At 47.1% G+C, this 16,627-nt stretch overlaps 1 protein-coding gene and 1 long non-coding RNA gene across 2 annotated transcripts; one reads left to right on the top strand and one right to left on the bottom strand.

Moving 5' to 3' along the window:
• The first annotated feature begins 4 nt into the window (after window positions 1-4).
• On the top strand, window positions 5-8,153 carry BRAT1 (BRCA1 associated ATM activator 1). The gene is made up of 13 exons (XM_052680070.1): window positions 5-355; window positions 549-703; window positions 1,364-1,511; window positions 2,101-2,473; window positions 2,551-2,664; window positions 3,795-3,880; window positions 4,145-4,269; window positions 4,654-4,840; window positions 5,030-5,103; window positions 5,660-5,759; window positions 6,021-6,119; window positions 6,738-6,919; window positions 7,041-8,153. Exons 1-13 carry the CDS (start codon window positions 205-207, stop codon window positions 7,767-7,769), a joined length of 2,523 nt encoding a protein of 840 aa, XP_052536030.1. The 5' UTR covers window positions 5-204; the 3' UTR covers window positions 7,770-8,153.
• LOC128079127 (uncharacterized) lies at window positions 2,876-6,095 on the bottom strand. Its single transcript, XR_008205975.1, has 2 exons — window positions 5,982-6,095; window positions 2,876-3,394 (listed from the first exon to the last, which is right to left on the bottom strand). It is a non-coding gene; the product is annotated as an uncharacterized LOC128079127 (long non-coding RNA).
• Window positions 8,154-16,627: the final 8,474 nt, after the last annotated feature.

Here is a 16,627-nt window from a genome sequence, read left to right as displayed (position 1 = left end):
CACCCAGCGGCCGTGAAAGGTAGGAATGGCGGAAGGCCGGGCCGCGCTGAGCCTGGAAGGCTTAATTTGCGTTAAAAACCGCCTATCGGACGTTAGCGGCGCGCGCTAAGCGCGACCGGCTTTTGCGACACTCGCTTTACGGCCGGCGGCGGTGGTAACGAGTTGTGCTTTGGTCGTTGGGGAGCCCAACGTCGCCCCGCCGCCATGTCACCCCGGGGCCGCCGCATCATGAGCCGTGCGTGCGCCCTGCTGCTGCCCCGCGTCTGTGCAGCGCTGGCCGATCCGCAGCAGCGCGGCCCGGATGACACCTGCTTGGAAAAACTGCTCGATTGGTTCCGGGAGCTGAGGGAAGCCGGTGAGTGCGGGTTAGGGCGCCCGAGGGCTGCGCCGGGGGGGTGGGGGGGGGGTGGGGGAGCGGAGCGGGGAAGGGGGGGTGGAAATTGGGATTCAGCTAAAGGCGAGAATCACCGGTACCGCCGAGTTCCGTGAGCTGCAGCCCTGCGCGCCGCGAAGCCGCTTCCTGTCCTTGGATAATTCCCGTTCACCAGAGCCCACAGCGAAGCTGCTGCGAGACAACCCCTGTCTGACGAAGTTCTTCGCCGCCGTGCTGGCGCTGCCGGAGCCGGAGCCGAAAGTCCTGTCCTTCACGCTGCGGTTAGCTGGGATAGTCGCGGCTGCGGAGAACAGCTTCGTGCACCTGCAGGTGAGTTGTGCGCCTGCTTTCCCCTGTGCTGAGGACTCCTGGATATGTACAGATTCTGCATGTCAGCTTCTCAGTGATAACCTGCAATAAGCCTTCTCAGTTCTCACATCAAGCTGCTGTCATCTCATTGCTTGTCTTGCAGCAAGCTGTAAGTCCTCATACGTAGTAATTCTCAATTTCAGTTCAAAACATTATATAGGATATCAGTATGTCTCATCAATAGCTGCAGAATATCATATATCCCTGGACAGGTCCTTTAGATTTAAACTGCAATTACAGATGTAGTTTTCTGACCATAGTAGATTGATTTTCTGCAAAAATAAGGGAGCTTCTTAAAGTCCTGTTCTATATAGCAGACTCCATTTATAGTACAAAACTCTGGTTTGGGAAAGAGATGCGTGCAACATAAAGCAGCTTAACAGATCTAATATATATATGTAACTTTTCTGCTGCATCTTAAGAAACAAACAATAGAACCCTTACACTGCTTAGTCCATAAAAAAGAGCTATGTTGAGTTCAAGCACGAGAATCTGAAAATTCTCTATTTTAGTGTTTATTTAGAAGGTTTTACTGCAGTATTTATATTGTTGACATGCAGCTTCTCTGCTCCTCTGAAGCCCCTCTGCTTGCTCTTTATTCTGTGTGTTCTCTGCCCTCAGCGGCTGGGGCTGTTGGCCAAGCTGTTTGGTGAGGATGGGCCTCTGAAGAGAGCAGCGTGGGAAGATGCATCTGTGCGAAGTGGCTGGGTGGAGGGCGTGCACAGCATGGTGCAGCACCAGTCTGCCCTCCACTTCATCTGCAGTGGTGGTGAGTGCTTCCAGGCCTGGTAATGCCCCAAGTCCTCTCATCCATCTTGCTACGATTTTACTGATGAAAAATTAACCAGGGACTCATTTGTTTCTTGACACTTACATTTTGCAGTCTCATTTTCCTTGCATGGGTTTTTAAGTTCTCCTGCTGTTAACACCAACTTTAGATCCTCTATATAGGGAGGCCAGAAATGCTGGATTGGTACTAGCCTATGCTGCATGTGATGGAAATGAGTACTGCTGCTGCAATTCCCTTTTTTCCTTGCTGGATCTGTCTGCAGATGGTACAGACTCCTTCCATAAATATACCCTCCTAATATTACAGCCATTAGAATGAAGTCTTCTGTTCCTGAGTTACTAAGACATGTGAAGATCTGAAAAATTTTACATTCTTCTTTTTGTTTGCTTGTACCTAGGGACTGTCTGACTTTAAAAGGCAACAGAGACCACAAAAAGTTAAAAAACAAACCACATTTAAGCCTCTGTGTTGCTTGGATTGAAATAGTATACAGCTGGACTGCAGCAAGACTCCACAATAGGAAGACTTGTGATTTTCCTTCATTGACTTCTGTTTTGTTTTCACACAGGAGGCATAGATGTGATCTTTGTTCTGCAAGGGGATCCCAGCCTGTTTGTGGCTTCAGCTGCCCGTTGTCTTCTGGTGGACTTGCTCACCCACTCTGTAGGGCCTGAACTGATTGTACCTCTCGATGCCAAGGACTGCGACTGGCCAGCGTGTGCCCACGTGATTATAAAGCATATAGAAGATTCTCTTCAGTCCAACTCTGCCTCTCACGTCAAGCAGTCATTAAAACTGTTAACTAGTCTGTTTGGCAGTTGTCATGCTCCTTGGACTAAAGTGCTTTGGTTAGGCGTTGCAAAGCAAGTAGAATCCTTCTTGACAGAAGATTCTGTTCAAGCACAACACATACTGGTGAATCTTCTTCTAAACATGGCAAGGTGAAGATCTTGGATCCAGTGATGAGAAATACCATTTGTGTTAGTAGGACATATGACTTACTGTTCTTTCTTCTCAGGTCTCCTGTGTTTCGTGAAGACAGTTTTTGGGCATTAGTGACATCTGCTCTGGAACACTTAACCCCAGAACAATCAGGTGCTTTGGCAGTGGGAATTCTGAAGATCTACCCATGGTAGGAGTTGCTGCTATGAATTTTTTTCACTCTGCAAATGCTACCAACATCTCTGCTCGTTTCTGAGAGTTGTTTTATTCACCGCACTGCATTTTCCACTGTATTGCTTAATACAGTGGACTGATTGGTGAGAACCATGCAAATAGCTAACAAACTTTGGACACTGCTATTAGAATAATTGTTTCAAAGACAGAAATGAAAAGAGCCAGCGTCATGTTCACACACATGCCCTTTTGTATCTTACCTACAGACAGCAATTTCGGACAGAAAATCAAAGCTCCTTTAACTTTTTAAGGCCAAGGTTGTTTAAGATGGATATTTTGACTGTCAAATTTAGAAGTATTTGGTTACTTTTCACATGAGCACTAACAAGTGTAACAACTTGAACCACTGTCCAACAGAAGTGTGCATCTTGCACACATCGTGCATCTCTGTCAACAGTAGGAAAACTTAATTTGGAAGGAAGCAGTATAGGTGATCTAATCTGACTTCTTATACATTGCAGGACTGCATTTAGAGATGGATTGGGTTGCTCAGGGCCTTCACCAATCCAGTTTCAAATATCCCAAAGGGTGGGGATTCCATAGCTGCTCTGGGAAACCAGTTCCAGTTCTTTACAGTCTCACTATGAAAAGTATTTTCCCATGTATCCAGTTGGACTCTGCCTTATTGCTGTTTAAGGTGTTGCCTCATCTGTTGTGCACCTGAGAAATCCAGTGGCATCTTCTCCCTTTAGATGGTGAAAAAGCGTGGAGAAATCATCATACGTTGAATGACTATAGCACATAGATACTTACTTTCAGACTAATTAATACGTGTGTCTTACTGGGATACATATATATATATATTTTAATGCAATAAGTGCCTGTCTAAACTCTCTTCTTACACAAGTTTTCACTCTTTGCTGCTGGATGAGGCTGTTTGTCAATTCCAGAACCATTTCTCTCTTTCAGTTAGCCAGGGAGAATCAGAAGAACGCTCGACTTGTGACAGTAATTTCATTTCTGTCCTGTTGCTGGCTTTTTTACAAAAGTGTGTGAAAATCACTGGTCTGCTCAGCATTTGGGGATAGATGTTTGGGGTAGAGTTGACGTTTTCTTGTTTTGGTAATTGCTGTTTCTTCCTTGAAGCCCACAGGTTGTGACAGTTAAAGCACTGACTGTTCTCTTTCAACCATTGGAGTGTATTTTGAGAGCAGCCTCCGTGGAATGTTCAGGTAGTATTGCAATAGAAAAGTTAGAGGCTATTCTGTTTACCAGTGTTTTAAGTGCCTGGTTCAGAAAAACTGGAGAAAGATTAAAAGAAAAAGTCAAGGACAGCAGCAATGTTTGTGGTAAAGTGCAGCGTCCTGCTGACGGTTGCGTTTGAAGGGATCTTCATACTGCATCACCTCAAAATAGTAGCTCAGAAGTCAAGTTTGGAGATCACTATCCTTTGTAATCACTAACAGCTTGAGTTTTTCCCTTCTTTGATTCCCTAGGTTTGCTGTATGAGTCAGTTAGTGATCCCTCTGCTGTTGAAAGCCTTCTATCCTCCAAGTCATCTTGTGCTAGTTTTCTGTGCCAGACCCTTGCTCATCTGGGGGAGCTGCTCTCTGTGGAAAAAGTGAGTTCTGCTAGTTAGAAAATCCAGCAGGATACATTCCCAATAGGATAACAGAAGAATATTAAGTCTTGTAAACAAGGACCATACTTGGTTTTACATCTACCTTCACAGGCTTAGTTGCCATACATTATATCCACTGCAAGTATTGATCCAGTGAAAAACATAAATAGAGTTGCTTTCCCAAGTAGTGAAAAGCATCTCCTCCCATTTATGCAATGATTCACTGGGGGAGAGGGAGGTTACTTGTTAGCAGTTATTAGCATTATGTTACCGTAAGGACAATGGAAGTTGCAGCTTTTGCTGTGTCTCTACCAGAAACTTGCTCTGTATGTATGCTTGAAACATTTGATGGAAGCTTGTTGTGCTTTTTTTCCCTCCCATTAGGTTTTTTTGCCCAGGAATTTACCCTATACATCTTTGCTCTGTTCTGTCATGACTACATTACTGTTCTGTAAAGGCCTCCTGATTCCAGCTACTCCTCTGGGAAGCAAGATTAGCCAAATCTTGGCAGGTTGCTTCCGAGTACAGAAGTCAGCTCTTGATGTCCTTGCAGCATTTCCTAACTGCAACTGTGAGTTAAACTTTGCACTTAAATTTTAATTTTGGAAATTACCATTCTGTATTTGAAGACTGTGCTTGCTTTCTTCTGTAAAACAGTTTTATAATCCTCTTTCATTCCATGTTTGAAGAGTTGAATTATTCCCTTTTTCTTAATGTTGGTTCTTGAGCTTTTGTTTTGCTTTGTTTTTAAACGTTTCAGGCACTGACACAACTATGAGAAGTTTGTTTGACGTCCTTCTGATATACCTGGAGAGTCCAAACACTCCTCCTACTGTGAGTATAGAACTAAAGAAGGCTCCAAATCTACTGGCTTGCCCAGTGGAACATACTTCTGACAAACAGGCTGACAACAGGTGTTTCTTAGCAGTTAGTATAAGAATATCTAGAAGGCTTCTTCTGAGGGACTTGCAGGAAATAGCTAAAATGGTAATGAGCAAGTAGTTGATCAGTAAATCAGATATTCTTGAAAATATAGGAGCCATCATGTCTGACTGTAGAGCCAATATAATCCACTTGACATTGCTATTAAGTAATAAAATCTTTTACAGTAACACTTTTGTTTTCTTGCTTTCTTTTGTCCAAGTGACTCAGGTGACAGCTGCAAGTGAAAAGCTGGAGACACTCACAATGTTTTAAAGTTGAGAACAGTTGGCTAGAAATGTGGCATAAGCACTATTCATTTGTGGCTTATTTTATAGAATGAAAGTGCATGCACTAATTTCTTCTGACAACTTCACTGTAATTTTGAGTTAAAAAAAAATAAAATTTGTCTAGCATAAAGACAAAAACTCCTTCTGCAATAAAGTACATCTGCTTTGTATTTCTTCAGGTTCTGAAGAAATCATTTAAAGCTTTGTCCAAGTGGTTGAGGAGCTCGTCAGGAGTATCCTTCTTCAAAAATAAGCAACAAGCTGACAAGATTGTGCGAGGTAACAAAGCTATCGAAGTTGGACAAACAGCAACTGGTGGCACATCTGAAATGTGCTCTCACCTTCTTTTTCCACTTAAAGCAGTTAGGATTTGTTTCCAGTTGTGCTGAATTTAGTTGTATCTGCTCATACGGTGCTTTGAGGAACTGTGAGAGGAAAAGTCAACAAAAGGGATCACATCAGAAAACAGTGCAGAGACTGCACAGTGGTTTGGTTTGTTACCTTTCATCTCAATTCCTCCCTCCTGCTTGGCTTTCACAGAGGTGTTCCTGGTGCTGCAGAAGCGTTTGTGCAGTCCTTGCTGGGAAGTACGAGACTCTTCTCTGGAGTTCTTCACCAGCTTGATAAGAACCCTGGCAGGTATGTGCAGAGATTTAATGGTTCAGATTGGAGGACCGTTTCTTGTCATGTTGTGAAAGTCAGTCAGGCCTGTGGAGCATCCTCTGACCTGTAACTGCAGGGGGAAGGAAGGAAAAGATAAGTTGAGATTTTTACTTTCAGGTCACAGTCAAAATCTGTCAAAAAGATTCATAAACATACGCCACTATTCTGTTGAATTTGAGTTGCTGTGTCCTCCTTAATGACAGCTTTAGCAAATTAAACTATGTTGTGTGGCTTGACAGCAGTAAGGGATGACCTTTTTTTTCTTTCTCCCTTAAACAAAAATTGCTTGATGGGGGTGAAACCACACTCCGATTTACCTGGAGCAAATTATTTCTCACCAATAGAAACAACTGTAAATGCATTTTTCCAAACTCTAGTGTCAAACACGGCACGGCTGGAATTCACCAAGCTGCTGCAAAGTGAGGAGCCTGCCAGAAAGTGTCCGTGCTCCTGTGAGCAGCAGCTCCATCACTGTCAGCTGCCCTGCAGTCAGCGATCATCCTCGTATGACACAAATCACTGTTTGCATTGGAAACGAGTTCGTGCTCTGAGAGAATAAAGCCTCACTTCTTTGCATTGCTGTCTCGTTTACAGACCGTAGGGATTTCAGGAAGTTTCTCCTGTTTTCGGAGATGCCAAAGCGTATAGAAAACCTTCTTGAGGATCCAGAGAGCTACGTGCGAGCGAGCGCTGTGACGGCTATGGGACAGCTGGCCTACATTATTTATGTCTTTGTTCCACAGTCTCGTGTTGCAGGGAGCCGGTATAATAAAGAGGTACGGCTTTGTGTGATCCACTGCAGACACGAGCAGAACTACACATTGTTCCCCTGTTTTTTTGTTGTGCTTTTTTGTCTGTTTGTAATGTTCCTTTCCTCCTTTGTCTTTTTACACTTAGAAAACTGCGGCAAAGCTTCAGGAAGTCTTGTCCACAGACCCAGAGGTCTTTCCTAGGAGAGCTGTGATGAGCGTCTTCACCATGTGGGTGAAAGAGAGCTGCACGGGTAAACCGGAGGAGACAGAGCAGTTTGTCACTGCGGTGGTCCAGACTGCAGCACGTGACTTAGACTGGGAAGTCAAACTTGGTTGTTTGGAACTGGTTCAAATTTTCTGTACCTATATGTTTTGCCAACTTGGCCTTCCTGAATGCTATTATGCTCCTGTCTCATCTGCAGTCACTAGTTCCGTTCATGAGAACAAGCCACTGCAGATGTTTTGCCGAGCAAACCTGTTCAGCTTCTTGTTTCGGTCTTTGTGTGACTGTGACAAGCCAGTGGCTCAGAAAGCCTGTGATATATTGCTTTCCTTAAAATCTCAGTTCTATCAGGGTAGCACCACAGATTCACAAGGGACTGGAGACTTACCTGCAGGACATGGCATTCATTGGTTACAAAAGACACTAAGGCAGGGTGCTCTGGTCCAGAACTTCCCCACAGGTGATGGTAGTGAAGTGGACTTTCAAGATCCAGAGAGCATGATGTTAGCTTTGGGAACAATAAACCTAGTGGAACTACACAGTGACCTAAATAAAGGTAGTGACTATGTGGAGAAAAGCCCCCAGTCCCTCTTAGAAGACATCCTTGCTACTGTGGGGACCGTAGAGGAGAATGAGGCTGACTGCTACTAAAGACATCTTTTGCTTTGAGGGAACAGTACTTACACGGGTTTCTTGTGAAGAGAATTTTTGCTACCAAAGTGCTATAAGAGAAGATAGTAGGAAGTGTTACTCTGAACAGAAAAAAAGGAATAGTTTTGTTAGCTGTTAACAGAGAGACTTTGTTTTAATACTGATGGCTTCTCTTATTTTTAAGTATATTCTCTGATAAACTGATCTGCCTGTTTTATTTTTCTAAGTAAATAAAGAAAGGCATTTCTTCTGTTTTTAACGTGTAAGTATGTTAAGAAAGCAGCAGAGCCTGCCTACATAAGGAAACATTAAAAAAGAAAAAAAAAGGTGACTGAAAGCAAGCTATTGTGTGCTTCTAGAAATAAATTCACTACCTGCAACACACTGGACTGAGCTGTCAGTATACGAGTGCTTTTGCGACTTTGCATCATGAAAACAGTGGTCCTTCCATAAACTCTGTGTTCCTGCCATCCAAGGACTCTGGGGATGTAAAGAGAGAGGTGGGCTGCTGGGCAGAGGAGGAAGCTGCACGCTGCCTTTCTGCGATGAGTTTTTGTGGGAACTGCAGCTTTTGCATCATATCAGCGCGGGAGCTGCGCAGCCCCTGCAGGAGGCAGATTTCCCCATACAGATGCTACAGATGATTTCAGCAAAGGCTGTGGCCAGGCATGGGGCTTGTGTCGTGTCAAAGGCACCAGTGCTCAGCTCTGTCAGATACTTTAATGCAGCCTGTGGTAGCAGGTAGAAGGCAGCAGCTACACAAGTGATAACAACAGGGCATCACAGATGAGAAAAACCCACATCTCTGAGAGCAAGCACTGTGAACAAGGAAGATTACAAAGCTCTGTTTATCTGAACAGGGGCAGTGCGAGTTCTGTTGCCTGCTCTGTACACAGGTATGAAATTCCAAGAATCATTTTCAACACATTTCAACAAAGCACTGGAAAAAGGATTTGTCCTCTCACTGCTCAGACGTAGCAAAGAATGTTTGGCTCAGCCCTGTGCTAGTAACGGCTTTGTGAAAGCTGCCAAAAGAATAGTTGTTAGTTGTCTTTTAATACATTGGACATTTAAAATTCAAAGAGCAGTCTTTGCTTAGTTATGCTCATTGTATGAGTGAAGTAAAAAATGAGCCATAAGTGTCTGAAGCTGCTGCTTGAGCCTTAGAGAGGTGGTCTGTGAGCGCAGACCAACTCATGCACACCTTAGAAATTTCTTTTGTCCATCTCATAAAATTTGCTCCACCTTTCAACACAAGCTCATCAAGGCTTTTAAAACCACCACGTGTTACAGAGGAAACTCATCAGCCGGCTTCACCACAGTTCTCAGCAATTAACAATGATAAAATATATCAGCAGCCACACCCCTGTGCTGTGTCATTTCCCTCCAGCACTGTGGGTTTTGTCCTCTGCTGAGAAACAAAGCACTGCTAAGTGTAGCACAGCCAGACCTCAGACCTCGGTGGCAGAGCTGCTCCTCTGTCTGCAGGACAGACTGTGCTCATAACCCATCTTTCAAACGAGCTGAGTGCCCTTGCAGAGGGGGATGGCACGACGCTGGTGATGTTTCATGCATTGTCTCTGCCCGGTGACAGTGGTTCTGGTGCTCCCATTTGGGGGTCACTTCCTGGGTCAGGTGTAAAGTAACACTGGGATCTTAAAGAGGGCTGTGGTGGGGCTGCTCACCTTCACACCTGTGAGCCGTGCTGTACAAACACTCTTTATGGGGCTGGTCACACAATTACAACTCCTGTTATGTGTCAACAATAAAGCAGCAGCTAAAGGAAGAACTGACAGCAGTTGCTAAGTGACAGCATCCATATAGGCTTGAACAGCCATGGGATGGGCGCAGGGAGCTGCACAGCAATCCCACTTTGTCCATATAATTAAGGGAAAAAACACTTCTCAGTACCATCCAATATCCTTAGCTGATGCACCCAAACCAGCAGCACCAAATGTTCACTGCTGCTCGCTCTTCCCACCACTTCCTCCCCAGTGAACTGGTGCACAGGACAACACCACGACATTTCTGGCTGAACAGCCCATTCTGATCAACAGGAAACAATGACAGTGTTGGCACTGATGGTTATTGGAAAAATCAGCAGCAACAAAACCCAGCAGAAATCCACCCATCAGCTTTCCAAGCAAACCCATGGCTATGATTAACACTGAGCAGAGCTGTTGTATTGGAAAAATACGGTAACTTTTTCAGAGCTTCAAACAACGTACGTCCTCATAAAGAAAGCATTTAAACTTAGTTGACTAAAATGGTGACCGAGCTGAGGAGCCTACAGACCTGCAGGGCACGAAGGTTCACCTGCTCCTGAACAGATTTGGGAGCAAGGAGACCATGAGCACTGCTTTGCCTGGGTGGAGAACTGCTCATCCCCAAAGAAGAGAGACTAATGGGCACCACTGGCAACTCGGTGCCCCCAGGCAAGGTACACTTTGAAAAGAGAAAAACATCAGCAGTGCAAGCAGGCTCTGTACAAACTCTTGCTCACCCTGCATGCTATCACACACTGCAGAAGCAGTCCGAGGCTGTGTTGGTAACAGAGACAAAGGGACTGATCCATCAGCACCCTGTGAACAGCAGGAAGTGACCAGGAAGTGTCACCACCCAGCTGCAAAGGGAGGATCACAAACACCGCTCAGCTGCCAGAGTGCACACAGTACAGACATGAAGGACCTCCTCTGCCCACCAATGCAGCGTGGAGAACCTGTCAGCACATGGCCCACCTTCACTGCAAGCCACTGCTGAACCAAACGATGCCCTTTTCTAGTGGATTCCCTTCCAGCTCCGTCCACATAACTCTCAATTTCCAGTGCCGGTAGGAGCTGCCCTGACCCTGCTGCCAGCTCTCACAGCACAGAGCTCATGCCAGCACAATCAGAGCTCATCCAGACAGATAAAGCCAGCTTGGCTGTTGCCTTTGGTCACTGCCCCCATGTTATTATATCAAACACTTCCCTTCTGCACATTCCTCCAACGCAAAATGTGAATTTCACATTTTACTCTCTATTCCATCCAGAAATGCAGCCAGCTAACTACATTCTCATAGCTCTTCTCCTTATTGCTCACATTTCTTCTCAACAGCCAGGACAACGTGCCCTGTCCTGGCACCAAAGCACTATGAATCATACAGCACAAACACAACACTGCAGCGCAGACAAAGGTCTGATCCTCAGCAGCACTAAATCAGCACAGAGGTGCAGTGTGGCCAAGCGAGAGGCACATCCCCAGAGAGTGCTGCAGCACAGCTTTGCCCCGCTGGTGCTACAGATATGGCATCATGGAAAGAAGAACAGAGCCCTCCAGCCTCTCCAGTTCCTGCACTGGGAACTTCTGACCTGAGGGAATCAGCACTGCCTTCCTCCTGAGTTTGGGAGCATCTTCCCCACCCTTCATGTAGTGCGATGAGATCAAAGATCCATCTCCATGGAAACGTCTGAGCGCACAGAGTTGCTGCACTACGGCGCTGCATCCTGCTCGTGGGCTTTGGCACTGCTGCTTGGAGCAGAAGCTTTAAGATCAGATGTGTCAGCATTCGGATCTCTGCTTGATGAGTAATAATTGATTACACGAGCAGCGTGAGTATAAATAGCACATACTATGGAGTGTGACAGTACAGCAAGTATAGGGAGTTCAATGCAGTTTTGGGGAGACACAGCCAGCAGATGTGCGTTTTGTAAAACATGGGGTTTCCTCTGGGGGAGAGGCAGGAGGGAGCAGCCATACCTGTCACTGTGTGCCTCCATCAGCTCCAGATGCAGAGCTGATCACAGTGGTCATCCAGGAACTCTGTGCCCACTCTCCTACCCCCTCCAGGCTGTCTCCTGCTGCTCCCAAAAAGATGAGGGACATTCGTGCTCTCCCATAGCAGATACAGCCACCTGCTGTCTGCTGTCCCCACACCTGAAGCTGGGTAGGACTGCCTGCACACACAGAGCCCAGAACCAAGGTGGGCAGAGCAGCTGAAGCCCATCACTGCCCACTCAGACATCTCTGCAGCGAGGGCTGGGCACACTCCACAGGGACTGCCAGTGGAGCAGCAGCAGACCAGCAAAGCCTTCATGAGCTCTCTGTGCTGGGACCAGCGGTGACTGGAAGCATGATGCTGGGTCACTGCAACAATCTCCTGTCCGGTAGTGCTGAGCTCCTGCTATCCCAGCACAGTCCATCCTACATCCTAGGAGGTGGAAAAGCAAAAATTGCAAAGAAATAGATGTGGTTTATGATACTGTTGTTCCTAGCTCAGCTCACCACGTGACCACGCGAAGTGGTGACCTGCTGCAACATGGGCAGGACAGAAACACTCAGAGAGCTGCTGCAGCTGACAGAAAGTGGCTGTAAATACTCAGCTCCACAGAAAATCCTCTATTCCACTTACTTGAGTTTTAAGCCAAGGCCAGGACATAAGAAATAGAAAGAACTCACTCATGTCCTGAGAAAGGAGAGCAGCAAACAGCAAAGCAGAGCTGACAGTGCTGACGTGGGGAGCTCCAAAGAGCTCACACCATGTCTCACTGCTGCGTGCAGCAACACTGAGCCCCAAGTCACCCATATGCACAGACTGTTATTTCTGTAATCATATTAGAGAATTTCAGAATAGCAACTGTGCAGTGAGCAGCCCAGCTGCCAGCGTTTAGCCTTACCCTAGGGCACAGGCAGAGAATGCCAGGCTTGAATTAACGCCGTATAAGCTGCACCATGCTGAGTTTCATAGCTTAATTATAAAAGAGAAAGCAATAATCAGGGGATCTATAAGGCTAATAAATGTTCTGAGAGCACCGAGTGTGACACAAGAGCCACAGCCAGTGTGGCAGGACATGAATGCATTCAAAAACACATTAATCACACGCCATGCACTAATTTGCAGCTGGCTTCCAGCAACAGCACTTGGCCTTTAGCCGCCTTCGTGGCATCCCTGGGTGAAAGCAGACCGGCACCGGAGCAATGCCAGCACCATGAGCAGTGACACAGCCACGAGCCAGGATGTGGGGGCTCATCCTGCAGGACACGGCCCAGCTCCCAGCCCTGCTGCTCCCAGTGCATCCACTGCGCTCAGTTTGGTGCTGGCAGTGCCCACCAGTGAGTTCATCCAGCCAAGGGCAGCCAAGGAGAAAACTGGGGCACGGTGATTTGCCCAAATATCTCAGTGTCTCTGAATCTCTCTCCATCTCGTATCTCATCTCACTGCAGCTTTTTAATTGCACAGCTTGGTGCTGGGCTTTGCTTCTTGTTCAAAGATTCCCTTGTTTTTATACACAGTACATTTTTCTCTAGAGCGCACTGTCTCCGTTTAATTATTGCCCATTGAAACTCAACGCCTTTGCCTCTCTCTTAGGAAAAACTCCAATAGAGATTGAAATGAAGCTGCCACCAAGGAGAACACCTCCACCTGTGCTTTCCCAAATTCCTCTGCACCAAGGTGCCTACCTGCCCTGCACCACTGCTGACACCAGCTGGGTGCTCCCTGGGCCGAAATGCCGCAGACTGGGAGCCAGACCCTTGTGCACGAGGGAAACCCAAAGCTCTCCCAAATACCCACTTCTGCCCAGTAATTCACTGCATCACTGCATCCTCCTCGCTTTGCCCTCCGCAAAGGGCAGCTCTCTTCACATTTGTGCTCTGATGTTACCATCAGACAAACGTGCATTGAAGCATCTGAGCTTCTTCTCTTCCTAATAATCCCAAATTTAACTTTGTCCTACTTAGCACCTCCTCTGACACCGGGAAATGAGATGCTATTTCTGCTGGCCTCAATACTGAACCCAGGGAAAACACAGAGCAGGTCCGGGCTGGGCTTAAAGCCTGGGATGGATTGCTCCAGCACAGCCTCCTTCCATGGGGCTCCTGAACCTCGGTCAGGAGCCACAAAGCACTGATCCCCACATTGCCAGCAGCAAAAATAAAAATGAATTTAAAAGTACCTAAACCCTCTGCAAAGATACAGGGATCTGAAATCTCTCTTCCTTTGTGGAGCACAAACACCAACTGCCCACAGGGATCAGTGCTGGAAAGGGAAAGCAGCTCTGCAAACGAGCAGAGCTTGGGATAAGAGAAGTTTTCCTTCTATTAGCAGTACAGCAGAACTGAAGCAGCAATCAGCCAGCTGCAGGAGGGACAGCCCCTTCCCCAGGGTCTCAAACCTCAGGCTCCATTTAAAAGCCTTAATAAACCCAGGATATAGGTGGTACCGTGACCTAGTAACAGATCTGCAAACAAACGGCTCCCGCTTCACTTAATCGCTGTTCTTTCCCCTCCCTCCCCTCTCCCTCCAGCAGCAGTTGTAGCAGCAGATTGCACTCACTGATCAGAGCAGGGCTGGGGCTGTTTGTCTCTTCCAGTCTGTGTCACTGCAGGAGCACCAGCCCAGCGCTGTTTCTGTCAGTTCCCCAGCCCACTGATGGAGATGGGCTGTACCAGGACACAGTGCAGAGGGACAGTTCTGCTTGCAGGCATGATCCAGTGCCTCGGGGACACCGATGCCCCAGCTCTCTCACCTCCCAGAAGGGCCTGCTGCCTGCTGCTCCCTTCTCCTCCATCATCCTTTACTGCTGCTGCTCCTCACCGCTTCGTGGGAAAGGCAAAAAAATCCTGACAACATCACTGTTTGCCTCCATGAGGTCCATCCCAACTGCTGAGGGCAGGGCGATGGGTGGGCAGAGCAGCAGCTGGGCACAGGAGGAACCTGTTCAGGCACCAGAGTGACACATCACCACTTTTAAGGATATTACAGAGAGTGAATGGAAGAGACAAGGAACGGCTCTCCTTCCTGTGCCCTCTGATGCAGGCAGAGCCAGAACAGCAGTTTCAGAGGGGAAGCACAAAGCTGGCACGGCCTGTCTCACACAGTCCCCAGCCTGCACAAGCAGAACACCTGCTTTATTGATTCCTCATCTCCTGCTTTAGACTGTCCTGCTACCAGAAACACACCACCACATCTCCAGCCTACAAAGAAGGCAAACCTGTCCCCAGCAGCACTCCCAGCGTGGTAACCCTCAGCCTCTGCCACAAACTGCTCAGTCCTGCTTCTCCCTTTCCCTCACTATCAACGAACAGCACCCAAAGTCTGTCCCTGCCAGAAACCTTTACATCACTCCTTTTTGCAAAGCAGCATCTTAAGGCCAGGCTCTTGTTCTGGTGCATTCCCCCATCCTCCTCCTGGTGCTCCTGGCAGGACTGCATCTGCGTCAGGACCAAGCACAGTGTGGCTGCTATTAATGCAGCCCTCAGCAGGGCTGCTCAAATCTAGATCAGGGTTTTGTGGTCACAGAGCAGAAAGAGAACAGAAGAACCCACAATGCTTTATCAAGGCTGCTTTTCACACTCAAACTTTAAGAAAGTTTGCTCATACGCATTTCTGCTTTGTGGTAGCAGACCAGACTGCTGCTAAATGCGCCCTGCCTTCTTCAAAACTGCTGCAGATTGCAAAGACAGAGAAATAACACCAACTTCTCGACAGCCCAAGCACCAATCCCAGGAGAAAGTGTCACACCTGCAGCATTCAGCAGCAGCAGAACCTTCCTGGGCTGCACAAAACCCAGCACTGTGTGCCTGCCTGGAGCCCATCTTGCAGAAAAGGCATCTTATCTTATCTGGAAAACTCCAACATATGTGGAGGCTGTCCTCGGCAATTTATTCCAGGAGATCATCAGCTTCATTCTAAAGAAAAAAACCCAGTGTGTTGTTTCCTCATTTCAGCTTGTCTGGCTCCAACCTGTGGCTGTAGTTTGGTCTCCTGTCCGTGGCTCACACAGCACTCAGTACTGACATTTTCCCTCATGGAGATATCCATGCGTGCAGCTTTCTTCAGATGACCAAAGGACACTCTCTCAAGAGCCAGTCCTGGTGTTGTTCTGGGGCAGATTCCCTTCTGTTTGTGAGGACACCACAGCAGCACCAGTCCTGTTCAGCTGTGCTGACTGATCTGCAGGTGGGCAGCTAAAGCAAGCATTAAATACCAAGGTTGCAATAGGTTTTCTAGGAAATAAACCTAAGTCTCCATTCCTGGAGCACACTGCCAGCATTGCTGCCTGGTTTAGCTCTTGGCTTCTCCGGGGCAGGAGCTGCCTGTCTGGGGTTTGTGTTGCTCTGAACACACTGCTGGTGTACTACAAACAACACAGAGATACATCATTTCAGATAATTAATACAAATAAACATCAATTACAAGCAGCAACCAATTAAAACTGAACAGAGGGCATCTCCCATGCTTTGGTGAGCAGATGAAGGGAAGGGATGATGCTGCAAGGCCGCCAGGCCCAGCCCTGCCCCCACACTGCACTGCAGAAAGGTTCCCACAGAGGCTGCCAGGTGAGACTGCTGCTGCTCCCCTCCTTCTGATTATGATAGCAGCTAATTAAGGCAATTTCTCACCAGTGATGCTCTCAGTGCCTTAAGAGCAATGCAGAGCCCAGGGTGGCAGGCTGCTGCATTCAGTGATTTTCTTATCCTGGTGCTCAGTACCCCGCAGTGCTGCAATCTATCCACCTGTATGGTCACTGAGGCTCTAGTGGAGTATTCCTGCTGTACCCTGCAGAGCTGTGCCTGCAGTGTGGGCTACAAGGAGCACTGCAGCTCCACAGCCTGAGAAATGTGTTCCTAACTTCTGTTTGTGTCACTTAGGGACAAAGTCCAGGTTCCAGCTGGAATCTTCCTTTGTCCTTCCATCTAGTGATGGAGAAACGCAGGATCAAAGCACTGAAAGGATCAAAACACAAAAGCTAGACTACACGAGGAAATGGGGCTGGAGATCCACTCCTCCAGTGTAATTAACCTTCCTGAGAACAGATAATATTCCCAAATTAAAGGACACCCTGGGACACAGAAACACATCCACGTCATGCGAGAGA

This window comes from Tympanuchus pallidicinctus, unplaced genomic scaffold (genome assembly GCF_026119805.1).
Source record: "Tympanuchus pallidicinctus isolate F22 unplaced genomic scaffold, pur_lepc_1.0 scaffold18, whole genome shotgun sequence".
Taxonomy (NCBI): Eukaryota; Metazoa; Chordata; class Aves; order Galliformes; family Phasianidae; genus Tympanuchus; species Tympanuchus pallidicinctus.
Note: the sequence above shows the minus strand (reverse complement) of the source record. Positions and strands in the feature narration are given on the sequence as shown.

Coding starts and splice junctions, on each gene's coding strand:
- BRAT1 (XM_052680070.1), top strand. CDS start 205: ATGTCACCCCGGGGCCGCCGCATCATGAGCCGTGCGTGCGCCCTGCTG. Junction 2,474..2,550: donor CTTCTTCTAAACATGGCAAG/GTGAAGATCTTG, acceptor CTTTCTTCTCAG/GTCTCCTGTGTTTCGTGAAG. Junction 2,665..3,794: donor ATTCTGAAGATCTACCCATG/GTAGGAGTTGCT, acceptor TCTTCCTTGAAG/CCCACAGGTTGTGACAGTTA.